Source organism: Scyliorhinus canicula, chromosome 13 (assembly GCF_902713615.1).
Source record: "Scyliorhinus canicula chromosome 13, sScyCan1.1, whole genome shotgun sequence".
NCBI classification, from domain to species: Eukaryota; Metazoa; Chordata; class Chondrichthyes; order Carcharhiniformes; family Scyliorhinidae; genus Scyliorhinus; species Scyliorhinus canicula.
The window spans coordinates 1282328-1310271 of NC_052158.1; the positions used below are offsets into that span (position 1 = coordinate 1282328).

Genomic DNA, 27944 nt, shown 5'->3' on the forward strand with positions numbered 1-27944 from the left:
GTCCTTTGTTTCTGATACTCATCCGAAAGGCAGCAAATTGAAGGTGGTCCGTCAGTCACCTCCAGTTTAACAACGACAGAAGAGGCAGGGATATCAGCGACCTCCGCTCTGCCTGTTTGTAACCCCATCCATCTTGTCAGGTTAGACAATCCCCTCTAATCCAGGAGGAGCAGAGCCAACTCTAACAGTTTGGAGACAGAGAATAGACACATGTGCCCAGGCAGAAATATTACTCTTTAAACTTACTCTTCTTTGATAAAAATGATTGGAACTCTTCAGTATTCAGACCGAGAAAGAGGATGGAAATGTAGATGATCACTACTAAACTCAGGAAGCATCCAAAGCCTGCGGTGATTTGGCACCATAGGACGAAGCCTGTGAAAGGGAGGGAAGAGAAATGTTAGTGAAATAAGGGTTTGGTCACACCGTCCCTCACCCTCAATCCTCCAAACACCGATTCGCTTCAAGAAGATTGAACAATGAAGTGTAGGAGAAAGTCTTCCCCAGTCAAACATTATACTAAACCAATCGCAGTGTTAAAGGAACGCGTCGATCAGAGAGTGCTCAGAGAGGAGGGAGGGACTGAGGGAGGGAGGGACTGAGGGAGGGAGGGACTGAGGGAGGGAGGGACTGAGGGAGGGAGGGACTGAGGGAGGGAGGGACTGAGGGAGGGAGGGACTGAGGGAGGGAGGGACTGAGGGAGGGAGGGACTGAGGGAGGGAGGGGCTGAGGGAGGGAGGGGCTGAGGGAGGGAGGGGCTGAGGGAGGGAGGGGCTGAGGGAGGGAGGGGCTGAGGGAGGGAGGGGCTGAGGGAGGGAGAGGCTGAGGGAGGGAGGGGCTGAGGGAGGGAGAGGCTGAGGGAGGGAGAGGCTGAGGGAGGGAGAGGCTGAGGGAGGGAGGGGCTGAGGGAGGGAGGGGCTGAGGGAGGGAGGGGCTGAGGGAGGGAGGGGCTGAGGGAGGGAGGGACTGAGGGAGGGAGGGACTGAGGGAGGGAGGGACTGAGGGAGGGACTGAGGGAGGGACTGAGGGAGGGACTGAGGGAGGGACTGAGGGAGGGAGGGACTGAGGGAGGGAGGGACTGAGGGAGGGAGGGACTGAGGGAGGGACTGAGGGAGGGAGGGACTGAGGGAGGGACTGAGGGAGGGAGGGACTGAGGGAGGGAGGGACTGAGGGAGGGAGGGACTGAGGGAGGGAGGGACTGAGTGAGTGAGGTAGGGACTGAGGGAGGGAGGGACTGAGGGAGGGAGGGACTGAGGGAGGGAGGGACTGAGGGAGGGAGGGACTGAGGGAGGGAGGGACTGAGGGAGGGAGGGACTGAGGGAGGGAGGGACTGAGGGAGGGAGGGACTGAGGGAGGGAGGGACTGAGGGAGGGAGGGACTGAGGAAGGGAGGGACTGAGGAAGGGAGGTAGGGACTGAGGGAGGGAGGGACTGAGGGAGGGAGGGACTGCGGGAGGGAGGGACTGCGGGAGGGAGGGACTGCGGGAGGGAGGGACTGAGGGAGGGAGGGACTGAGGGAGGGAGGGACTGAGGGAGGGAGGGACTGAGGGAGGGACTGAGGGAGGGAGGGACTGAGGGAGGGAGGGACTGAGGGAGGGAGGGACTGAGGGAGGGACTGAGGGAGGGAGGGAGGGACTGAGGGAGGGAGGGAGGGACTGAGTGAGTGAGGGAGGGACTGAGGGAGGGAGGGACTGAGGGAGTGATGGAGGGACTGAGTGAGTGAGGGAGGGACTGAGGGAGGGAGGGAGGGACTGAGGGAGGGAGGGAGGGACTGAGGGAGGGAGGGACTGAGGGAGGGAGGGACTGAGGGAGGGAGGGACTGAGGGAGGGAGGGACTGAGGGAGGGAGGGACTGAGGGAGGGAGGGAGGGAGGGACTGAGGGAGGGAGGGACTGAGGGAGGGAGGGACTGAGGGAGGGAGGGACTGAGGGAGGGAGGGACTGAGGGAGGGAGGGACTGAGGGAGGGAGGGACTGAGGGAGGGAGGGACTGAAGGAGGGAGGGACTGAAAGAGGGAGGGACTGAGGGACCTCCAGTTTAACAACGACAGAAGAGGCAGGGCCCACTCCTGCTCCTAGTTCTTTGACAAGGTCCCTCAAGACAGACTGGTGCAGAAGGTGAAGTCACACGGGATCAGAGGTGAGCTGGCAAGATGGATACAGAACTGGCCAGGTCACAGAAGGCAGAGAGTAGCAATGGAAAGATGCTTTTCTGATTGGAGGGCTGTGACTAGTGATGTTTCGCAGGGATCAGTGCTGGGACCTTTGCTGTTCGTAGTATATATAAATGATTTGGAGGAAAATGTAACTGGTTTGATTAGTACGTTTGCGGACGACACAAAGGCTGGTGGAAGTGCGGATAACAAAGAGGACTGTCAGAGGATACAGCAGGATTTAGATCGTTTGGAGACTTGGGCGGCGAGGTGGCAGATGGAGTTTAATCCGGACAAATGTGAGGTAATGCATTTTGGAAGGTCTAATGCGGGTAGGGAATATACAGTGAACGGCAGAACCCTCAAGAGTATTAACAGCCAGAGGGATCTGGGTGTACAGGTCCATAGGTCACTGAAAGGGGCAACACAGGTGGAGAAGGTAGTCAAGAAGGCATACGGCATACTTGCCTTCATTGGCCAGGGCATTGAGTATAAGAATTGGCAAGTCTTGTTGCAGCTGTATAGAACCTTAGTTCGGCCACACTTGGAGTATAGTGTTCAATTCTGGTCGCCACACTACCAGAAGGATGTGGAGGCTTTAGAGAGGGTGCAGAAGAGATTTACCAGGATGTTGCCTGGTATGGAGGGCATTAGCTATGAGGAGAGGTTGAATAAACTCGGTTTGTTCTCACTGGAACGACAGAGGTTGAGGGGCGACCTGATAGAGGTCTAAAAAATTATGAGGGGCATAGACAGAGTGGATAGTCAGAGGCTTTTCCCCAGGGTAGAAGGGTCAATTACTAGGGGGCATAGGTTTAAAATGCGAGGGGCAAGGTTTAGATGTACGAGGCATGTTTTTTTACACAGAGGGATAGTGGGTCCCTGGAACTCACTGCCGGAGGTGGTGGTGGAAGCAGGGACGATAGTGACGTTTAAGGGGCATCTTTAACAAATACATGAATAGGATGGGAATAGAGGGATACAGACCCAGGAAGGGTAGTGTTTTTTTAGTTCAGATAGGCAGATCGTCGGTACAGGCTTGGAGGGCCGAAGGGTCTGTTTCTGTGCTGTAATTTTCTTTGTTCTTTGTCTAAGGTAAGTGGCTCTGATTTAGGGGATGGGGTGGGGGGGGGAGTTGGATATCGGGTCACTGAACATTGGGAGGGGGGCTTGTGGAGTTGCAGGTCAGGGACACTTGAGTGAGACGAACATCAGGTGGCTGTCGGACAGCAGGCCCATAAGGGTTGGGTCCCTTATCCCCCTCTCCCTCCCCCTCCCTCTAAATCGCCAATTTAGCATGGCCAATCCACCTACCCTGCACATCTTTGGGTTGTGGGGGCGAAACCCACGCAAACACGGGGAGAATGTGCAAACTCCACACGGACAGTGACCCAGAGCCGGGATTCGAACCTGGGTCCTCGGTGTCGTGAGGCAGCAGTGCTAACCACTGCGTCACCTTGCTGCTCTTGCAACAGAAAACATCAAGGGAAGTGGGGAAAAGGGGAGAATAGGAGCTAGGGGACAGGACACCCTAACGAGACAGGGGGATGCCAAGGAGGATTCACGGGGGGTGGGGGGGAAGAAACACCAAGAACGACTGTCTGTACATAAGACGTGCACGTGCTGTAAATACGGGTATAATTGAAAATGCCAAAAAATACATTTTTTCAATATCACAATTGCACATCGATTGTGTTCAATTTGATGACAGTAACCACAGGCGGGTATCTGACTGTAGTGAGTGTGCGTTCAGACATCAGTAAAACAGGTCACTTACCCAACTCGAACACAGACAGAAGACAGGCAATCAACAGGCTGATGATGGACACAACTTGAAAGATCACAAAAATGGTGGTTAGTTCCTGCTGCCGGCCGGGATCTGTAAATCCCAAAATGGGAAAAGCAAATGTCAGCAAATGACGATTTGATCTAGGAATAGCCTGACCATTTAACCTGCTTTTTGTTCATGAATACCTTGGGTTTTCTTTAAGGTAACGATTATGATCACTGCTGCTATGAAGGTGGTCAAACCGCTGACAAAAGCAACGATGGACGTCAATACAGTACAGATAAGAATGAAGAGAAGCACTGAAATATGAAAATAACATCAATTTATTCCAGTGTAACAAACAATTTTGAAATACATCAAGAAGTATTTTGGTGGGAAATCCCAAAAGGCTATTTTAACTGAAGTGACAGATTTCCATTCGTACGAAACAGCGAGAATTTGTTGCTGACAGTCAGAGCATGGACATTGGCCACAATAATGCTACATGGCCAACCGCAATATCAGGGCCTCCTCAACTACAATACGACAGAATTCTTAGATGTGGTTTCTCATTCACTCAGAGCTAAGGGCAATTTGACCAATACCAATAATTCACTGGGCAGAGAAAAAAATCCTTAAAACGCACTGCATACTGTATCAGACAGTAACCATTTACCCAGTACAGTCAGAATATAATCCCATGTCCCTCACACTGTATCACTGTGACCATTTACCCAGTACAGTCAGAATATAATCTCATATCCCTCACACTGTATAAACAGTAACCATTTACCCAGTACAGTCAGAATATAATCCCATATCCCTCACACTGAATCAGACAGTAATCATTTACCCAGTACAGTCAGAATATAATCCCATATCCCTCACACTGTATCAGACAGTAACCATTTACCCAGTAGTCAGAATATAATCCCATATCCCTCACACTGTATCAGACAGTAACCATTTACCCAGTACAGTCCGAATATAATCCCATGTCCCTCACACTGAATCAGACAGTAATCATTTACCCAGTACAGTCAGAATATAATCCCATATCCCTCACACTGTATCAGACAGTAACCATTTACCCAGTACAGTCCGAATTTAATCCCATGTCCCTCACACTGTATCAGACAGTAACCATTTACCCAGTACAGTCAGAATATAATCCCATATCCCTCACGCTGTATCAGACTGTGAAACTGTACCCAGTACAGTCAGAATATAATCCCATATCCCTCACACTGTATCAGACAGTAACCATTTACCCAGTACAGTCAGAATATAATCCCATATCCCTCACACTGTATCAGACAGTAACCATTTACCCAGTACAGTCAGAATATAATCCCATGTCCCTCACACTGTATCAGACTGTAACTATTTACCCAGTACAGTCAGAATATAATCCCATGTCGCTCACACTGTTTCAAACAGTAACTATTTACCCGGTACAGTCACAATATAATCCCATGGCCCTCACACTGTAAGAAGTCTTACAACACCAGGTTAAAGTCCAACAGGTTTGTTTCAAACACAAGCTTTCGGAGCGCAGCTCCTTCCTCAGGTGAATGCTCAGGTGAAGGAGCAGTGCTCAGAAATCCCATGGTCCTCATACTGTATCAGACAGTAACCAGTTATCCAGTACGGTCAGAATATAATCCCATGTCCCTCATACTGTATCAGACAGTAACCAGTTATCCAGTACAGTCAGAATATAATCCCATGTCCCTCACACTGTATCAGACAGTAACCAGTTATCCAGTACAGTCAGAATATAATCCCACTTTACTCACACTGTATCAGACAGTAACCATTTACCCAGTAGTCAGAATATAATCCCATGTCCCTCACACTGTATCAGGCAGTAACCATTTACCCACTACAGTCAGAATATAATCCCATGTCCCTCACATTGTACCAGACTGTGACCATTTACCCAGTAGTCAGAATATAATCCCATGTCCCTCACACTGTATCAGACAGTAACTATTTACCCAGTACAGTCAGAATATAATCCCATGTCCCTCACACTGTATCAGACAGTAACCATTTACCCAGTACAGTCAGAATATAATCCCATGTCCCTCACACTGTAAGAAGTCTTACAACACCAGGTTAAAGTCCAACAGGTTTGTTTCAAACACAAGCTTTCGGAGCGCAGCTCCTTCCTCAGGTGAATGCTCAGGTGAAGGAGCAGTGCTCAGAAATCCCATGGTCCTCATACTGTATCAGACAGTAACCAGTTATCCAGTACAGTCAGAATATAATCCCATGTCCCTCATACTGTATCAGACAGTAACCATTGATCCAGGACAGTCAGAATATAATCCCATGTCCCTCACACTACATCAGACAGTAACCATTTACCCAGTACAGTCAGAATATAATCCCATGTCCCTCACACTGTATCAGACTGTGACCATTTACCCAGTACAGTCAGAATATAATCCCATGTCCCTCACGCTGTATCAGACAGTAACCATTTACCCAGTACAGTCAGTATATAATCCCATGTCCCTCACACTGTATCAGGCAGTAACCATTTACCTAGTACAGTCAGTATATAATCCCATGTCTCTCACACTGTATCAGACAGTAACCATTTATCCAGTACAGTCAGAATATAATCCCATGTCCCTCACACTGTATCAGACTGTGACCATTTACCCAGTACAGTCAGAATATAATCCCATGTCCCTCACGCTGTATCAGACTGTAACCATTTACCCAGTACAGTCAGAAAATAATCCCATATCCCTCACACTGTATCAGACTGTGACCATTTACCCAGTACAGTCAGAATATAATCCCATATCCCTCACACTGTATCATGCAGTAACTATTTACCCAGTACAGTCAGAATATAATCCCATATCCCTCACACTGTATCAGACAGTAACCATTTACCCAGTACAGTCAGAATATAATCCCATATCCCTCACACTGTATCAGACAGTAACCATTTACCCAGTACAGTCAGAATATAATCCCATGTCCCTCACGCTGTATCACTGTGACCATTTACCCAGTACAGTCAGAATATAATCCCATGTCCCTCACACTGTATCAGACAGTAACCATTTACCCAGTACAGTCAGAATATAATCCCATATCCCTCACACTGTATCAGACAGTATTCATTTACCCAGTAGTCAGAATATAATCCAATGTCCCTCACACTGTATCAGACAGTAACCATTTACCCAGTACAGTCAGAATATAATCCAATATCCCTCACACTGTATCAGTCTGTGAAACTGTACCCAGTACAGTCAGAATATAATCCAATGTCCCTCACACTGTACCAGACAGTAACCATTTACCCAGTACAGTCAGAATATAATCCAATGTCCCTCACACTGTATCAGACAGTAACCATTTACCCAGTACAGTCAGAATATAGTCCCATGTCTCTCACACTGTATAAAACAGTAACCATTTACCCAGTACAGTCAGAATATAAACCCATGTCCCTCACACTGTATCAGACAGTAACCATTTACCCAGTACAGTCAGAATATAATCCAATGTCCCTCACACTGTATCAGACAGTAACCATTTACCCAGTACAGTCAGAATATAATCCCATGTCTCTCACACTGTATAAAACAGTAACCATTTACCGAGTACAGTCAGAATATAAACCCATGTCCCTCACACTGTATCAGACAGTAACCATTTACCCAGTACAGTCAGAATATAATCCCATATCCCTCACACTGTATCAGACAGTAACCATTTACCCAGTACAGTCAGAATATAATCCCATGTCCCTCACACTGTATCAGACTGTAACTATTTACCCAGTACAGTCAGAATATAATCCCATGTCGCTCACACTGTTTCAAACAGTAACTATTTACCCGGTACAGTCACAATATAATCCCATGGCCCTCACACTGTAAGAAGTCTTACAACACCAGGTTAAAGTCCAACAGGTTTGTTTCAAACACAAGCTTTCGGAGCGCAGCTCCTTCCTCAGGTGAATGCTCAGGTGAAGGAGCAGTGCTCAGAAATCCCATGGTCCTCATACTGTATCAGACAGTAACCAGTTATCCAGTACGGTCAGAATATAATCCCATGTCCCTCATACTGTATCAGACAGTAACCAGTTATCCAGTACAGTCAGAATATAATCCCATGTCCCTCACACTGTATCAGACAGTAACCAGTTATCCAGTACAGTCAGAATATAATCCCATGTCCCTAACACTGTATCAGACAGTAACCATTTACCCAGTACAGTCAGAATATAATCCCATGTCCCTCACACTGTATCAGACAGTAACCAGTTATCCAGTACAGTCAGAATATAATCCCACTTTACTCACACTGTATCAGACAGTAACCATTTACCCAGTAGTCAGAATATAATCCCATGTCCCTCACACTGTATCAGGGAGTAACCATTTACCCACTACAGTCAGAATATAATCCCATGTCCCTCACATTGTATCAGACTGTGACCATTTACCCAGTAGTCAGAATATAATCCCATGTCCCTCACACTGTATCAGACAGTAACCATTTACCCAGTACAGTCAGAATATAATCCCATGTCGCTCACACTGTAAGAAGTCTTACAACACCAGGTTAAAGTCCAACAGGTTTGTTTCAAACACAAGCTTTCGGAGCGCAGCTCCTTCCTCAGGTGAATGCTCAGGTGAAGGAGCAGTGCTCAGAAATCCCATGTCCCTCATACTGTATCAGACAGTAACCATTGATCCAGTACAGTCAGAATATAATCCCATGTCCCTCACACTACATCAGACAGTAACCATTTACCCAGTACAGTCAGAATATAATCCCATGTCCCTCACACTGTATCAGACTGTGACCATTTACCCAGTACAGTCAGAATATAATCCCATATCCCTCACGCTGTATAAAACAGTAACCATTTACCCAGTACAGTCAGAATATAATCCCATGTCCCTCACGCTGTATCAGACAGTAACCATTTACCCAGTAGTCAGAATATAATCCCATGTCCCTCACACTGTATCAGACAGTAACCATTTACCCACTACAGTCAGAATATAATCCCATGTCCCTCACACTGTATCAGACAGTAACCATTTACCCAGTACAGTCAGAATATAATCCAATATCCCTCACACTGTATCAGTCTGTGAAACTGTACCCAGTACAGTCAGAATATAATCCAATGTCCCTCACACTGTATCAGACAGTAACCATTTACCCAGTACAGTCAGAATATAAACCCATGTCCCTCACACTGTATCAGACAGTAACCATTTACCCAGTACAGTCAGAATATAATCCCATATCCCTCAAGCTGTATAAAACAGTAACCATTTACCCAGTACAGTCAGAATATAATCCCATGTCCCTCACACTGTATCAGTCAGTAACCATTTACCCAGTACAGTCAGAATATAATCCCACATCCCTCACGCTGTATCACTGTGACCATTTACCCAGTACAGTCAGAATACAATCCCATGTCCCTCACACTGTATCAGACAGTAACCATTTACCCACTACAGTCAGAATATAATCCCATGTACCTCACACTACATCAGACTGTGACCATTTACCCAGTACAGTCAGTATATAATCCCATGTCCCTCACACTGTATCAGGCAGTAACCATTTACCCACTACAGTCAGAATATAATCCCATGTCCCTCACACTGTATAAAACAGTAACCATTTACCCAGTACAGTCAGTATATAATCCCATGTCCCTCACACTGTATCAGACAGTAACCATTTATCCAGTAGTCAGAATATAATCCCATATCCATCACACTGTATCAGACAATAACCATTTACCCAATAGTCATAATATAATCCCATATCCCTCACACTGTATCAGACAGTAACCATTTACCCAGTACAGTCAGAATATAATCCCATGTCCCTCACACTGTATCAGACTGTAACTATTTACCCAGTACAGTCAGAATATAATCCCATGTCGCTCACACTGTTTCAAACAGTAACTATTTACCCGGTACAGTCAGAATATAATCCCATGGCCCTCACACTGTAAGAAGTCTTACAACACCAGGTTAAAGTCCAACAGGTTTGTTTCAAACACAAGCTTTCGGAGCGCAGCTCCTTCCTCAGGTGAATGCTCAGGTGAAGGAGCAGTGCTCAGAAATCCCATGGTCCTCATACTGTATCAGACAGTAACCAGTTATCCAGTACAGTCAGAATATAATCCCATGTCCCTCATACTGTATCAGACAGTAACCAGTTATCCAGTACAGTCAGAATATAATCCCATGTCCCTCATACTGTATCAGACAGTAACCATTTACCCAGTACAGTCAGAATATAATCCCATGTCCCTCACACTGTATCAGACAGTAACCAGTTATCCAGTACAGTCAGAATATAAACCCACTTTACTCACACTGTATCAGACAGTAACCATTTACCCAGTAGTCAGAATATAATCCCATGTCCCTCACACTGTATCAGGCAGTAACCATTTACCCACTACAGTCAGAATATAATCCCATGTCCCTCACATTGTATCAGACTGTGACCATTTACCCAGTAGTCAGAATATAATCCCATGTCCCTCACACTGTATCAGACAGTAACTATTTACCCAGTACAGTCAGAATATAATCCCATGTCCCTCACACTGTATCAGACTGTGACCATTTACCCAGTACAGTCAGAATATAATCCCATGTCCCTCACGCTGTATCAGACAGTAACCATTTACCCAGTACAGTCAGTATATAATCCCATGTCCCTCACACTGTATCAGACTGTAACCATTTACCCAGTACAGTCAGTATATAATCCCATGTCCCTCACACTGTATCAGGCAGTAACCATTTACCTAGTACAGTCAGTATATAATCCCATGTCCCTCACACTGTATCAGGCAGTAACCATTTATCCAGTACAGTCAGAATATAATCCCATGTCCCTCACACTGTATCAGACTGTGACCATTTACCCAGTACAGTCAGAATATAATCCCATATCCCTCACGCTGTATAAAACAGTAACCATTTACCCAGTACAGTCAGAATATAATCCCATGTCCCTCACGCTGTATCAGACAGTAACCATTTACCCAGTACAGTCAGAATATAATCCCATATCCCTCACACTGTATCAGACAGTAACCATTTACCCAGTACAGTCAGAATATAATCCAATATCCCTCACACTGTATCAGTCTGTGAAACTGTACCCAGTACAGTCAGAATATAATCCAATGTCCCTCACACTGTATCAGACAGTAACCATTTACCCAGTACAGTCAGAATATAATCCAATGTCCCTCACACTGTATAAAACAGTAACCATTTACCCAGTACAGTCAGAATTTAAACCCATGTCCCTCACACTGTATCAGACAGTAACCATTTACCCAGTACAGTCAGAATATAATCCCATATCCCTCACGCTGTATAAAACAGTAACCATTTACCCAGTATAATCAGAATACAATCCCATGTCCCTCACACTGTATCAGACAGTAACCATTTACCCACTACAGTCAGAATATAATCCCATGTCCCTCACACTACATCAGACTGTGACCATTTACCCAGTACAGTCAGTATATAATCCCATGTCCCTCACACTGTATCAGGCAGTAACCATTTACCTAGCACAGTCAGTATATAATCCCATGTCCCTCACACTGTATCAGACAGTAACCATTTATCCAGTAGTCAGAATATAATCCCATATCCCTCACACTGTATCAGACAATAACCATTTACCCAATACAGTCATAATATAATCCCATATCCCTCACACTGTATCAGACAGTAACCATTTACCCAGTACAGTCAGAATATAATCCCATGTCCCTCACACTGTATCAGACTGTAACTATTTACCCAGTACAGTCAGAATATAATCCCATGTCGCTCACACTGTTTCAAACAGTAACTATTTACCCGGTACAGTCAGAATATAATCCCATGGCCCTCACACTGTAAGAAGTCTTACAACACCAGGTTAAAGTCCAACAGGTTTGTTTCAAACACAAGCTTTCGGAGCGCAGCTCCTTCCTCAGGTGAATGCTCAGGTGAAGGAGCAGTGCTCAGAAATCCCATGGTCCTCATACTGTATCAGACAGTAACCAGTTATCCAGTACAGTCAGAATATAATCCCATGTCCCTCATACTGTATCAGACAGTAACCAGTTATCCAGTACAGTCAGAATATAATCCCATGTCCCTCACACTGTATCAGACAGTAACCAGTTATCCAGTACAGTCAGAATATAATCCCATGTCCCTAACACTGTATCAGACAGTAACCATTTACCCAGTACAGTCAGAATATAATCCCATGTCCCTCACACTGTATCAGACAGTAACCAGTTATCCAGTACAGTCAGAATATAAACCCACTTTACTCACACTGTATCAGACAGTAACCATTTACCCAGTAGTCAGAATATAATCACATGTCCCTCACACTGTATCAGGCAGTAACCATTTACCCACTACAGTCAGAATATAATCCATGTCCCTCACACTGTATCAGACAGTAACCATTTACCCAGTAGTCAGAATATAATCCCATGTCCCTCACACTACATCAGACAGTAACCATTTACCCAGTACAGTCAGAATATAATCCCATGTCCCTCACACTGTATCAGACTGTGACCATTTACCCAGTACAGTCAGAATATAATCCCATGTCCCTCACGCTGTATCAGACAGTAACCATTTACCCAGTACAGTCAGTATATAATCCCATGTCCCTCACACTGTATCAGGCAGTAACCATTTACCTAGTACAGTCAGAATATAATCCCATATCCCTCACACTGTATCAGACAGTAACCATTTATCCAGTACAGTCAGAATATAATCCAATGTCCCTCACACTGTATTAGACAATAACCATTTACCCACTAGTCAGAATATAATCCCATATCCCTCACACTGTATCAGACAGTAACCATTTACCCAGTACAGTCAGTATATAATCCCATGTCCCTCACACTGTATCAGACAGTAACCATTTACCCAGTACAGTCAGAATATAATCCCATGTCCCTCACACTGTATCAGACTGTAACTATTTACCCAGTAGTCAGAATATAATCCCATGTCCCTCACACTACATCAGACTGTGACCATTTACCCAGTACAGTCAGAATATAATCCCATATCCCTCACACTGTATCAGACAGTAACCATTTACCCAGTACAGTCAGTATATAATCCCATGTCCCTCACACTGTATCACTGTGACCATTTACCCAGTACAGTCAGAATATAATCCCATGTCCCTCACACTGTATCAGACAGTAACCATTTACCCAGTAGTCAGAATATAATCCCATATCCCTCACACTGTATCAGACTGTAACTATTTACCCAATACAGTCAGAATATAATCCCATGTCCCTCACACTGTATCAGACAGTAACCATTTACCCAGTACAGTCAGAATATAATCCCATGTCCCTCACACTGTATCAGACAGTAACCATTTATCCAGTACAGTCAGAATATAATCCCATGTCCCTCACACTGTATCAGACTGTGACCATTTACCCAGTACAGTCAGAATATAATCCCATGTCCCTCACACTGTATCGGACTGTGAAACGTTACCCAGTAGTCAGAATATAATCCCATGTCCCTCACACTGTATCAGACTGTGACCATTTACCCAGTACAGTCAGAATATAATCCCATGTCCCTCACACTGTATCAGACTGTGACCATTTACGCAGTACAGTCAGAATACAATCCCATGTCCCTCACACTGTATCAGACTGTGAAATTGTAATGAACTCCAATTGGCTTTATTGGTTAGCCAATTGGAGTACGAGCTCCCTCAATGATAGCTCATTGAGGGGGCCCATATAAGCACCTGCGTAGGCTTTGTGAGCCAGTCTTAAATTGACTGGACTGCTAGCAGCACTGTTTGTAGCTGCTCCTGTAATATTGTTATTGTAAATAAATATTGGTGTGGTGACGGAACTCCTGCCTCCCGTGGATTACTACAGTGGCGACGAGGTAAACTAAGAATTTTGCGGAGACCAGCTGCCGCAGTCAGAGGGTAAGCCTTGCCATTTTAAAAATGCTGTTTTTTGGGAGGTTAGAGGCATTCGACCCGGCTACCCACTCCAAATGGTTGGACGTCCACCGGGTAAACGTGGCAAGCACAGCATCAACAATTGAAAAGCTCAGGGCCTCGTTTGCAACACATGGACTTCGGGAGGTATTGGTGTCGGACAACGGAACGGCATTCACAAGTGGGGAATTTGGAAAATTCCTGAAGGAAAACGGAATCCGTCACATCAGAACGGCCCCTTACCATCCAGCGACCAACGGCCTGGCAGAGAGAGCGGTCCAGACACTAAAAGCTGGACTCAAGAAGCAGCCGGCAGCGTCAATGGACACAAAGCTCTCCCGCTGGCTGTTTGATTACAGGACCACACCGCATTCCACGGGCATACCGCCAGCTGAACTCTTAATGGGAAGGCGGCTGCGAACGAGGCTGAGTCTCCTTTTCCCAAATTTAACGGGGAAAGTGGAGAAACAACAGGAGGCCCAACGCAGGGGGCATGATAATAGTCGGCAGCAGAGACATTTCCAGGTGGGGGCACCGGTTTGGGTCAAGAATTATGGGAATGGACCAACGTGGGTCAAAGGCATGGTAGAGTCCCAAACAGGGCCCATATCCTATGAGGTTTCGATAGGAGGTAAGGTGCTGAAGAAACACCTAGACCAAATAAGGGCAGCGGAACCACACCTGGAGGCAGGTGAAGCAGGACCGCCTCAAGCTGGGATAGCCCAGACGGAAAGGATACCCACACCCCAGCCCTGAGCAATTTCTCCAGACCCCGTCATCCAGTCGTCAGAGTCGGAGGTGGACACGTTCGACGAGGCCGCCGCGACACCTCTCCCCGAGGAGGAAGAACAACTTCCAAGGAGGTTGTCAAGGAAAAGACGGGCACCTATAAGGTACACCCCGCCCACTTCGGAGAACGACCTGGCGGACGACACAGAGGTGACAAACCCAGACATGAGGAGCAGAAAGAAGCTCAGAGGAATTCCAGCTGGCAGGAATTCCTCGGACCTTGAGGGGGGAGGGGTGTAATGAACTCCAATTGGCTTTATTGGTTGGCCAATTGGAGTATGAGCTCCCTCAACGATAGCTCATTGAGGGGGCCCATATCAGCACCTGTGTAGGCTTTGTTAGCCAGTCTTAAATTGACTGGACTGCTAGCAGCACTGTTTGTAGCTGCTCCTGTAATATTGTTATTGTAAATAAATATTGGTGTGGTGACAGAACTCCTGCCTCCCGTGGATTACTACAGGAAAGTTACCCAGTACAGTCAGAATATAGTACCATGCCCCTCACACTGTATCAGACTGTGACCATTTACCCAGCACAGTCTGAAGAGAATCCCATGTCCTCCACACTGTATCAGACTGTGAAAGTTTACCCAGTACAATCAGAATGTAATCCCATGCCCCCCACACAGTATCAGACTATGAAGTCCTACCGTCTGCTGTGAGGAAATGCGAGTTGCTGTTTGTGCTGACCTCGTTTTTTACGATGCAGGTATACATTCCACAATCCATTACATTCATGCTTCCGATTAAGAGGGTGGTGTTATCAAACTCCAGCCGCATACGTGTGCTGCGCAAAGGTTCCTTATCTTTTTGCCAAATCATGCTGCTCACGTGTACCGTTTGTACAATGCAGCTGAGTGTAACATGATCCAATATATAGATAGGTTCCTGAATGATCTGCGGCGATCGCAATTTTTCTGCCAAAATGGGAAGTCACAAAGGTTGATGTGAACGTGCATGAAAATATGAGTTCTTCACTGAATGCAGCTCAAGACAGAGTAAGGTATGGGAAATGGCTGGGGAAGGGATTTTAAGGGTTAATTTTAGGGGACAATTTCTTTCTAAAGTGTAGTCTAGTTTGAATTAAGCATTTGACTGCAATTTACTGCTGAAGTTAAGTTCCTTTCAGTCCTATTCCCAATTGGGGTGGTCCCGGCGGATTGGAAATTAGCAAACATGACACCATTGTTTAAAAAAGGAGGTAGTCAGAAAACGGGTAATTATAGGCCAGTGAGCTTACCTTCGGTAGTAGGGAAGATGCTGGAATCTATCAAGGAAGAAATAGCGAGGCATCTGGATGGAAATTGTCCCATTGAAAAATGAAAATCGCTTTATTGTCACTACAGTAGTCCCCCGTTATACCGCGCTCCGCAACACCGCGGTTCGCGATATACGGAGGGGGGGGGGGGGGCTTATGGACCCCAACTGTCAGCTTCCCTCTCCGGATCAAAGTGAGCCGGCCGCTGAAATTGACACTGCCGGCTGATGGGAGGGAGATTCAGTGAGAGAGGAGCAGCTCACACAGTGTCCGGAAGTGGATAGGGCAGAGCTACAGCTGGTACCTCCATAGTGGTTGAGGTAGGGTGGGGGGGAGGGGGTGGGGGTATGGAGAAAGGCCTGAACATCTATGCATGTGCATTGAGTCTACGGGGGGCAGGGGGAGAGGTCAGACCCCCGTAGACTCACAATGGGAAGCGCATGCATAGATTTTTAAATAAATTTAAAACCTCCATCGTGGATCTAATTAAAACAACCCACAGAAACTTACCAGGAACTTACAAGGTATTGCTGTCTGCACCCCATCTGCCGCACGCGCTTGCACCCTGCGCTGCATGTCAGTTTCAAAGGCAAGGCTGGGATTCAGTTTTAGGTGTCAGGGCTGTCAACTTGGTGGTTTGGGAACAAGTGGCAGGGGGGTGTCGCATCTCTCCTCGGTCCCAAACCCCTGAAGTTCAGGCCTTTCTCCACAATGGGAAGCGCATGCATAGATTTTTAAATAAATTTAAAACCCCCATCGTGGATATCCGCGGCTCGGATGCAACGCGGGTGCCTGTCTTGGACCCCAACACTCGCGTTATAAAGGGGGACTACTGTAGTAGGCTTCAATGAAGTTACTGTGAAAAGCCCCTAGTCGCCACATTCTGACGCCTGTTTGGGGAGGCTGGGCAGACACAGCATGGGTTCATAAAGGGCAGGTCGTGCCTAACTAATTTAGTGGAATTTTTTGAGGACATTACCAGTGCAGTAGATAACGGGGAGACGATGGATGTGGTATATCTGGATTTCCAGAAAGCTTTTGACAAGGTGCCACACAAAAGGTTGCTGCATAAGGTAAAGATGCATGGCATTAAGGGTAAAGTAGTAGCATTGATAGAGGATTGGTTAATTAATAGAAAGCAAAGAGTGGGGATTAATGGGTGTTTCTCTGGTTGGCAATCAGTAGCTAGTGGTGTCCCTCAGGGATCCGTGTTGGGCCCACAATTGTCACAATTTACATCGATGATTTGGAGTTGGGGACCAAGTGCAGTATGTCCAAGTTTGCAGATGACACTAAGATGAGTGGTAAAGCAAAAAGTGCAGAGGATACTGGAAGTCTGCAGAGGGATTTGGATAGGTTAAGTGAATGGGCTAGGGTCTGGCAGATGGAATACAATGTTGACAAATGTGAGGTTATCCGTTTTGGTAGGAATATTAAAACTTGCTGGTGTGCAGAGAGACCTGGGTGTGCTGGTGCATGAGTCGCAAAAAGTTGGTTTACAGGTGCAACAGGTGATTAAGAAGGCAAATGGAATTTTGTCCTTCATTGCTAGAGGGATGGTGTTTAAGACTAGGGAGGTTATGCTGCAATTGTATAAGGTGTTAGTGGGGCCACACCTGGAGTATTGTGTTCAGTTCTGGTCTCCTTACCTGAGAAAGGACGTACTGGCGCTGGAGGATGTGCAGAGGAGATTCACTAGGTTAATCCCAGAGCTGAAGGGGTTGGATTACGAGGAGAGGTTGAGTAGACAGAGCTACAGCCCAGCTCCACCCACACATTGACATCACAGAAGCCATGTAATAAGACAAAAATAGTCCTTAAAGGGACACTCCCAAGACAGGAGTGGGCGCTAAATTAAAAAGCAGAACCCCATTATTACTTAAGCCGCAAGATGTACGGTAAAATAAGATTAGACAACTGAATGCCTGTCTTAATGACTGGTATCGAAGAAAATAGTTTTGATTCATGGGGAACTGACGCCACAACTGCGGAAAGTTGGAGCTGTATCGTAGAGACGGTCTTCACGTTGATCATGCTGGGACTAGGGTTCTGGTGAGTCGTGAAACTGAGGCGGTGGACAGAATTTTAAACAAAAGGCTGTAAATTAAAGAGAAATTAAAGAGTTGGGAAGAATGGTTAAAAGACAGAATTAAAAGCTCAGCGTTTGCAACAAAAAAGATGAATTGACAGCACAAATTGAAATAAATATATGTGACCAGATAGCCATTGCAGACACATGGGTGCAAGGTGACCAAGGTTGGGTAAGGATAAGACATGGGAGCAGGCGTAAGTCATTCAGAACCACTATCATCCAATGAAATCATGGCAGATCTTCCATTTCAACACTATTTCCCTACATCCCTTGAGGTTTTTGATATGTAGAAATCTATTAATCACAGTCCTGAATAGACTCAACGCCTGAGCTTCCACAGCGCTAATGGGTAGTGAATTCCAAAGATTTACTGCCCTCCGAGAAGAGGTTCCTTCTCATCTCCGCCCTAAGTCAGCTTAACCCTTCCCTTATTCTGTGTCACCTGGTTCTGGACACCCTGTTTCTCCCCCATCCCCCACCAACCCCGCCCAGAGCCAGGGGAAACACGTGGGAACATGGCTTCTCACCATAAATATAGAGTCAGCAAGGAAAATGTTCAGGTCTGGCACAAGGCGAAGGATGTACATCCAAGGCCAAATAGCAAACCATGGATCTAAAGCCAGGTTTATCAGCATTAGCCTTGTATGATTTTTCTTTTCCATTAATAAATGCATCAATAAGAGATTTGAATTGAACCTGTTTTTCTGATCTGTTCTTGCTGTGACTTGTATATAATGGAGTTCAGAAAAATCGGAGATTGAACTAATTTGATCTATATTCCACGTTGACTTGGACACTGGAGATACAGTACTTACTGATTAGGAACAAGCAAATGGCACGCTGGATCAAGCGTTACTCCAAGCTATAATCACGTGAAACTGTGATCTCTCTGATGTGCTTGATGATCTTCTGTAACTAGCTATCATGTGTATGGTTGATGCAGAACCCTCATTATTTGAGCTTGAAAACCACATTGAGGCCCCAGTGGCAAGGAAACGAGCGGCACGGTAGCATAGTGGTTAGCACAGTTGCTTCACAGTGCCAGGGTCCCATGTTCGATTCCCGGCTTGGGTCTCTGTCGGTGCGGAGTCTGCACGTTCTCCCGTGTCTGCGTGGGTTTCTTCCGGGTGCTCCGGTTTCCTCCCACAAGTCCTGAAACACGTGTTTGTTAGGTGAATTGGACATTCTGAATTCTCCCTCTGTGTACCCGAACAGGCGCCGGAATGTGGCAACTAGGGGATTTTCACAGTAACTTCATTGCAGTGTTAATGTGACAATAAAGATTTTTTAAAATCAGTGTGCGAGAACCACCTTCACGAAAAGACCAGAGGGGCGAAAGGATCGGACCCTCAGTTTAATCAAGCCATCTTTGCGAGTAGTATAAACCGATCTTGGGTACCACTCGCGATATTGTGTGGGTGATTTACGGGTTAATTGTGTGTTAAATAAATATCGTTGAATTTGTGTTTTGTTCGCCTCGTTATTAAAGACACCACGGTAAACCTTTGTCAGTAAACTGGTCCAAATATCTGAGGTTTTACAGATGCAATATTGCATTTGAGCCCCAATTCACATTGGTATCCTTTTTACAGTCCGACTGGCCTCTGCTTTCCCTGCTGACTGGGTAGGAGTGTCAGCCTCCACGCGTGATCAACCTTATCAAGATAGAAAACCAGGACAAAAATGCAGTCTGTCCTAAAGAACACAGTACAGCACAGGCCCTTCGGCCCTCCAAGCCTGCGCCGACCATGCTGCCCGTCTAAACTAAAAGCTTCTACACTTCCTGGGTCCGTATCCCTCTATTCCCATCCTATTCATGTATTTGTCAAGATGCCCCTTAAATGTCACTATCGTCCCTGCTTCCACCACCTCCTCCGGCAGCGAGTTCCAGGCACCCACTACCCTCTGTGTAAAAAACTTACCTCGTACATCTCCTCTAAACCTTGCCCCTCGCACCTTAAACCTATGCCCCCTAGTAATTGACCCCTCTACCCTGGGGAAAAGCCTCTGACTATCCACTCTGTCTATGCCCCTCCTAATTTTGTAGACCTCTATCAGGTCGCCCCTCAACCTCCGTCATTCCAGTGAGAACAAACCGAGTTTATTTAACCGCTCCTCATAGCTAATGCCCTCCATACCAGGCAACATCCTGGTAAATCTCTTCTGCACCCTCTCTAAAGCCTCCACATCATTCTGGTAGCGTGGCGTCCAAAATTTAACACTGTACTCCAAGTGTGCCACACGACCGTCATGGTCCCCCCCCCCCCCCCCCCCCCCCCCACACACCATCAGTGTCAGGAAAACAGTAGGTAAGGGGCAAGATATTGTGTTTCTCTCGGCGATCACACTGGAAGAAGCCGGCAATTTCTGCCAGCTAGCATCGCGGTGACGAAGCAATCTGTCTCTTGACAAAGCGCAGCGCACGCATCGGAAAGATAGGCACTAACCTTCGCCAAATAACACATCAGGCGAGGGGAAAAAACATCAAACTGAGCAGCAAAATCAAGAGGTTTATTTACAGGGGAGGTCTCCTCAGCATGTTCCTGTATGGCAGTAAAACCTGGATAAACTGCTGTATAAAACACTGGTTAGGCCACAGCTAGAGTATTGTGTACAGTCCTCGTCGCCACACTATAGGAAGGAGGTGATTGTACTGGAGAGGGTGCGGAGGAGATTCTCCAGGATGTTGCCCTGGGCTGGAGAGTTCCAGCTGTGAAGAGAGGCTGGTTAGACTGGGGTTGTTTTCCTCCAAGCAGAGAAGGCTGAGGGGGGACCTGATTGAGGGACACAGATAGGGTGGAAACTTTTCCCCTTAGTAAAATAACCAGGGGGCAGAGATTTAAGGGGGTTTAGAGGAGATTTGAGGAAAACCTTTTCACCCAGAGGGTGGTGGGAATCTGCAACTCGCTGCCTGAAAGGGGTGGTAGAGGCGGAAACCCTTGTGGTATTTAAGAAGCATTTAGATGAGCATTTGAAACACCGAAGCGAACAAGGCTAAATGGGATTAGGATAGGTGCTTGATGGCCGAACCAGGGACCCGGGTTCGATCACGGCCTTGGGTGACTGTCTGTGCGGTGTCTGCACGTTCTCCCCGTGTGTGCGTGGGTTTCCTCCGGGTGCTCCGGTTTCCTCCCACAGTCCAAAGATGTGCAGGTTAGGTGGATTGGCCAGGCTAAATTGTTCTTAGTGTCCAAAAAGGTTAGATGGGGTTACTGGATTACGGGGATAGGGTGAAGGTGTCGGCTTAAGTGGGGGGCTCTTTCCAAGGGCCGCTGCAGACTCGATGGGCCGAATGGCCTCCTTCTGCACTGTAAATTCTATGATTTAAACACTGCAGTGAAGTTACTGAGTGAACAGTTGGGTTTTTGTTTTCATGGCCCCCATTACTGAGATTAGCTTAATCTTCAACACCATCTTCCCAAACCTGCAACCTCTACCATCTAGAAGGATGTATGGGTATATCACCACCAAGCAGTTCCCCTCCAAGCCTCTCACCATCCATCCTGAACTGTCGCTGTTTCCAAATCCTGGAACCCCCCTCTAACAGCATTGTGGTTGTACCTACACCTCAGGGACTGCCGTGCTTCAAGATGGCGGCTCACCACCACCTTCCCAAGGGGCAATTAGGGATAGGCAATTAATGCCGGCCTAGACCATGAAATCAAAAAGAAAATGCTGAGATGATGTTTCTGTTTCCCCTCCTGAAGGAAACGGGAACGGAGCACGGTTTAAAAACACAGGGTCTGCTGTTTAAGATGGAGATGAGATGATATTTCTTCTCTAAGAGGGTGAATTGTGTTTGGAATGGTCTTCCCCAGAGAGCAGTGTAAGCAGGGTCGCTGGACATATTCACACAAAGTTAGGGTTTTGATTGACGAGGGACAGGCAGGAAAGTGGAGTTCAGATCCGCAGTTATTTTACTCACTGATGGAGTAGGCCTGAGGGGCCGACTCCTGACATTTCTCATGCAATGAATGTAAGAAATTGGTACATATGTTGGGCTAGATTCTATGTCATTGGCACTATGTTTCCACGCCGGCGTTAAAACTGTGGACTTTCACACCAGAAAAACTGGCGTCAAAAGGCCCCATAATCCCAGCCCCGCAGGGGGCTAGCAGCTTAAACCTAGCTGCTTTTGCTGCCGATACGGGCTGCACATGCGCACGGCGGCGGCCTCCAGCAGCCACACCGTGCTCCATGGTAGACTCGGACCGTTGAGCCGGACCCTGCAAATGGACCCCGGATTGCGCTCGACCCTGAACGCCCGCCAGCCCAAACATTTCCCGGCCGCGTATAAGGACCCCCTGCCCTCCGATTGGCCTGCCCCCTACCAGGGCAGCCGTGGATTGAGTCCACAGCCCCCACGCTAGTACTCCGACCGGCTGGACCACATTAGATCCACGCAGTCAGGGCTTTGGCTGGTCGGGGGCTGAGAATGGCGGGCGGGCCGCCAGCAATGGCCCCAAGTAGGTCCTAGGCGGCGCGGTGTACTTTTCGGGGCCTACAGAATGAGGGAATCGGCCCCGGTCCCGATTCCGTGTGGGGAAATGGATTCTCCGCCCCTGCGCTGGCTGCAATTTCAGCGTTGGGGTGTCGAGAATCCAGCCCGTGGTATTTTATATCTGTTGCAGTAATATTATTGAAGAATCTAGGTTAAGGTTTCCAAACACTATGGTTGCAGCTGTAATTAAGATGTCGTAAAAGTGAGATCATCATTCATCCCAACCAAAAATGAGTTTATAAAAAGAGGCTTAATGGATTTTTTCAATGATTGTTGGAGATTCCCTGGGGAGTAGATCATTTTAGCCACAGGGCTGAGTTCTCCGGCTGTTGCGATTCACTTTTCCAGCCAGCAGCGCAGCCCTGCCCATGGGTTTCCTAGCAGTGAGGAGTAGCTTCAATCGTTAAGCCCATTGACAAGCGGCGGGAAGACAGAACCCGGTCCCAGCGAAGGGCGCACTGCAGAGAAACACACGGCTGGGGAACTAGAGAATCCAGCCTGTTGCGTTTAGACTTGGGTAAGCAGGTCAGGGGATCTGAGTGAGATAAAGATGATGTAATTAATGAGAGGAGCCAGGTCTGTAGCAGGCAGTTGGGTTTTCCTGGGAGCTTTGCGCTGAGCTGTCGCTAAGCAAAAGGCTGTAAGGTTAAGCAGTAGTCTGACACATCTGCAAGGAATCGTCAAGGCTGTTTCCTCACAAGGTCTCTCTCTCTCCAAGGAGTCTTTCAAAGCAAACTATTCAAATGTACAGCAAGTATCTGTGTTTGCTAACTTTATTTACAAGTGGTTTTTGTCCTGTGAAGGTTTTGCTAGTCTGGAGATAGAGAAGGTATCAGTTCGGTGAAGCAGTGGCAAAGTGGTATTGTCACTGGACTAGTAAACCAAAAACCCAAGGTGATGGTTTGGGGACCCAGGTTCAAATCCCGCCACTGCAGATAGTGAAATTTGAATTCAATAAAAATCTGGAATTAAAAGTCTAATGGTGACCATGTGTCGATTGTCGTAAAAACCCATCTGGGTCACTGATGTCCTTTAGGGAGGTAAATCTGCCATCCTTACCCGGTCTGGCCCACATGTGACTCCAGACCCACAGCAATGTGGTTGCTCTTAACTACCCCCTCAAGGACAATTATGGATGGGCAATAATTGCTGGCTGAGCCAGCGATGGGCACAACCCATGAACAAATTTTTTTTTAAGTTAGAAGGGCAACACAGTGGTTAGCACTGTTGTTTTACAGCTCCAGGGTCCCAGGTTCGATTCCCGGCTGTCTGTGCGGAGTCTGCACGTTCTCCCCGTGTCTGCGTGGATTTCCTCCGGGTGCTCCAGTTTCCTCCCACAGTCCAAAGATGTGGTTAGGTGGATTGGCCACGATCAATCGCCCTTAGTGTCCAAAGCAAGTTGGGTGGGTTACGGGGATAGGGTGGAGGTGTGGGCTTAGGTAGGGTGCCCTTTCCAAGGGCCAATGCAGACTCAATGGGCCAAATGGCCTCCTTCTGCACTGTAAATTCGATGATGGCCCTGTGGGGAGGGAGTTTGTTTTTCCCGCAGATCGGGGCGCCCTTTAAAGATGGCGTCCTGATCTCTGCGCGGCCTGGCTTGAGGGCTCAGGCCCTGCCCCATCGGAGCCACGGTGAAACACACACCTAACAAAGTGTCAGAAGAACTGGACTAAACAATCTGGCCGTGCTCCTGGAGAGAAAAACAGCAGCTTTCAGTCAGAACCTGAAACTTTGTCATTTTTATCCGGGAAATTCCATCCGCCATGTTTCTACATGAACTGTATAAAACGCTGGTGAGGCCACAGCTGGATTGTATACAGAGTTCTGGTCACCGTTACGGGAAGGGATTCATTGCTCTGGAGAGAGAGAGCAGAGGAGATTCACAAGAATGTAGCCAGGGCTGGAAAATTGCAGCTATGAGGAGAGATTGGAGAGGCTGGGGTTGTTTCCATTAGAACAGAGAAGGCTGATGGGGTGACCTGATTGAGGTGTACAAATGATGAGGGGCTGAGACAGGAAAGACTTGTTTCCCCTGAGTTGAGGGGTCAATTACCAGGCGGCATAGAATAAAGATAATTGGGCGAAGGATTAAAGGGGACAAGAGGAAATGTTTTTTCACCAAAAGGTTTGAGTTCTCATGTTCTTCAACACTTCAGGTATCTCTTCCTCCATTTCTATACAGGGTCTCGGTGAGGCCACACTTGGAGTATTGTGGGCAGTTTTGGTCTCCTTCTCTGAGGAAGAATGTTCTTGCTCTCGAGGGAGTGCAGCAAAGGTTTACCAGACTGATTCCAGGGATGGCGGGACTGTCATTTGAGGAGAGATTGACTAGGTTGGGATTGTTCTCGCTGGAGTTCAGAAGAATGAGGGGGGGACCTCATAGAGACTTATAAAATTCTAACAGGACTGGACAGGGTAGATGCAGGGAAGATGTTACCAATGATGGGTGTGTCCAGAACCAGGGGTCACAGTCTGAGGATTCAGGGTAAACCATTTCGGAGAGATAAGGAGACATTTCTTCACACAAAGAGTGGTGAGCCTGTGGAATTCATTACCACAGGAAGTAGTTGATGCTAAAACATTGAATATATTCAAGAGGCAGCTGGATATAGCACTTGGGGAGAATGGGATCAAAGGCTATGGGGAGAAAGCAGGATTAGGCTATTGAGTTGGATGATCAGCCATGATGGTGATGAATGGCGGAGCGGCTCGAAGGGCCAAAAGGCCTCCTCCTGCCCCTACCTTCTATGCATCTTTGTATTCCTGTTCATAATTTTGAAATCAAATTTTCAAGGATGGTTAAAAAATAAGATTCGGGCAGGCAGAGCCGGAAGATCAGAGCAGGTTCGCAATGCAGTGAGGGATGAAGCCTGGAATTTCAAACTAGCTATAGAAGTATTTTGCACCAGGAAAGCGAGTCTAACCGGCAAGCGGAAATGAATGACTGAAATTAAATGTGGCTCGGAATGGTCCAGGGTGCTTGCCAGTTGGGTATCGCACCTGCCGCACTTACCTTGTACCTCCACATGAAAGTAGGTATGTTTACGCAGAATCTCGTTCTGCAAAGGCTGGATTGCACTCATGTAATAGAGACCGCTGTTGACCACTTCTAAGTTCTTCAGTAAGAGAGACCCAGACTCCATATCAAACTTCACACGCCGTTCAAAATAGGAATTGAAGGCCACAATATTACTGTAGGACGTGTGCTGAAGAATGAGCTGTTCAGTTTGTGGCCCCAGGTACTGCCAAGTGATCTTCAGGGTAGATATGTCCTTCATGGGTTCCAGCAGGGCAGAGGAACCGACAATTTGGATTATGTTGATTGGCTGAGGCATAATGTCTTCTTGTCCTGAAAGAGAGTAGTTAGTTGAGAGGAACATGGATTTACACAGAAGTGACATGATTTTTCACATAACTTAAAGGAAAAACGACCTGATTTATTAAAGGCTTATGAGCTTTAGCTGACAGGAGCGTGCAACAACCTCACTAACATATAGTACAAAGTGTAATGAAGCATTGCAAGTTGCTTCACAGGGACGTTATTAACCACTGAGTCACTGCCAGGGTGCCAGCAGTGCTGCCAGGCCGTCAGTGCCAGGGCCTGAGGGGGTGGGTGGATAATGCCCATGTCTGTGGGGGTCTACATTGTCCTTGGGGGGCGTTCGCACAGTGCCAGGGTCCCAGGTTCGATTCCCACTTGGGTTACTGTCTGTGTGGAGTCTGCATGTTCTCCCTGTGTTCCGGGTGCTCCGGTTTCCTCCCACAAGCCCCGAAAGAGGTCCTCAAGCACCCTTTCAAAATGGCGAACCATGTTTAACTAACTTGCTTGAGGTTTATTTGAAGAGGCAACAGAGAGGGTTGATGACAATAACGCGGTTGATTTGCGAGCATAGACTTCCAAAAGGCATTTGATAAAGGGCCACGCAAACGATTCGCGGGCAAAGTTGGAGCTCGGGATAAAAGAGACAGTGGGAACATGCATACAAAATTGGCAGACTGACAGGAAACAGCAGCAGCTAGTTTGCAGGCTGGAGAAGGCCTCATGTTTGCCTGCACTGAAATCCATTTGCTACAGTTTTGCCCATTCATTGAATCTATCAGTCTCCTTATAATTGTATGTTTCCATGGAGCTTGCAATGCTGTCATCAGCTGATCAAAATATATTGTTTTCTATTCCAAAGTGATAAATGAATATAGTTCTGGCCTCCGACAGGAGTAGTAGCTGCCCATTCACCCTGCACCATATCTCCTTGCAGTTCCCGGCTTGGGTCACTGTCTGTGCGGAGTCTGCACATTCTCCCCGTATCTGCGTGGGTTTCCTCCAAGTCCCGAATGACGTGCTGTTGGTGAATTGGACATTCTGAATTCTCCCTCTGTGTACCCGAACAGGCGCCGGAATGTGGCGACTAGGGGGCTTTTCACAGTAACTTCATTGCAGTGTTAATGTAGCCTTCTTGTGACAACAATAAAGGTTATTATATTTTAAAGGATGTCTCCTTCCAACAGAACTGAAAACGAAGTGAATTCTTTCCACCTCACATCACTTCCACCTACTTGAAGCTGCACCAACCTACCAGTTGACCCCTGTCGCTTTTCTGGTTTCTGATAAGCTTGCCCATCCTCTGTGTCCAGATCCATGTTAGGATCTGATCTCGCCCCATCATATTGGAAAGGTGGTGTCTCATTCCTTGCCGGAATGTATTCCCACAGCATCAAATCATCGCCGTAAAGCTCTCCTTCTGAAATCCAAGACAACAGCAAAGGAGAATGTTTGTCGGCAAACAGCGCTCCTTCTGTGAAACCTGTAATAACGAGAATGGTTGGGTTTAATAGGACACGATGTAGCAGCCTTACAAAAGGGATGATCGGGGTGATAACAATGCTGGACACCAGCAGCCATGAGGAGAGGTGAGATCAACTAAAGGTCATCCCATGGGCATCTCTGGGAATTGCAGCAGAACTTGGGATTTGTGGGCGGAAACACTCTTCCTCCCTCAATCCCTCCACATTATCCCTCTCCATACCTCACTCCCATCTCCCACCCTCAACACCCAATTCCCACTCATTCTCATCACGTTCTCCCCGTGTATGAGTGGGTTTCCTCCGGGTGCTCCGGTTTCCTCCCACAGTCGCGAAAGACGTGCTGTTCGGTGAACTTGGACATTGTGAATTCTCCCTCTGTACCCGAACAGGTGCCGGAATGTGGTGACTAGGGGCTTTTCACAGTAACTTCATTGCAGTGTTAATGTAAGCCTACTTGTGACAATAAAGACTATCATGCCTCTCCCTCTCTTGTTCCCCTCCTTCATTCCTCCCGATTACCCTCCCTCAT

At 47.1% G+C, this 27944-nt stretch overlaps 1 protein-coding gene across 1 annotated transcript; it reads right to left on the reverse strand.

Annotated features, from left to right (window-relative positions):
• Window positions 1-229: 229 nt before the first annotated feature.
• LOC119976412 lies at window positions 230-27944 on the reverse strand. Its single transcript, XM_038816936.1, has 7 exons — window positions 27935-27944; window positions 27187-27414; window positions 25626-25961; window positions 15412-15678; window positions 4124-4237; window positions 3927-4028; window positions 230-375 (listed from the first exon to the last, which is right to left on the reverse strand). The coding sequence occupies exons 1-7, from the start codon at window positions 27942-27944 to the stop codon at window positions 230-232; spliced, it is 1203 nt and encodes a 400-aa protein (XP_038672864.1).

Excerpts from the sequence above, each read along its gene's own strand:
- LOC119976412 (XM_038816936.1), bottom strand. Across the intron at positions 25,962-27,186 it reads AAAGCGACAGGGGTCAACTG|GACAAGAAGACATTATGCCT; the intron begins GTAGGTTGGTGC and ends ACTCTCTTTCAG. Across the intron at positions 4,029-4,123 it reads TACCTTAAAGAAAACCCAAG|ATCCCGGCCGGCAGCAGGAA; the intron begins GTATTCATGAAC and ends TGGGATTTACAG.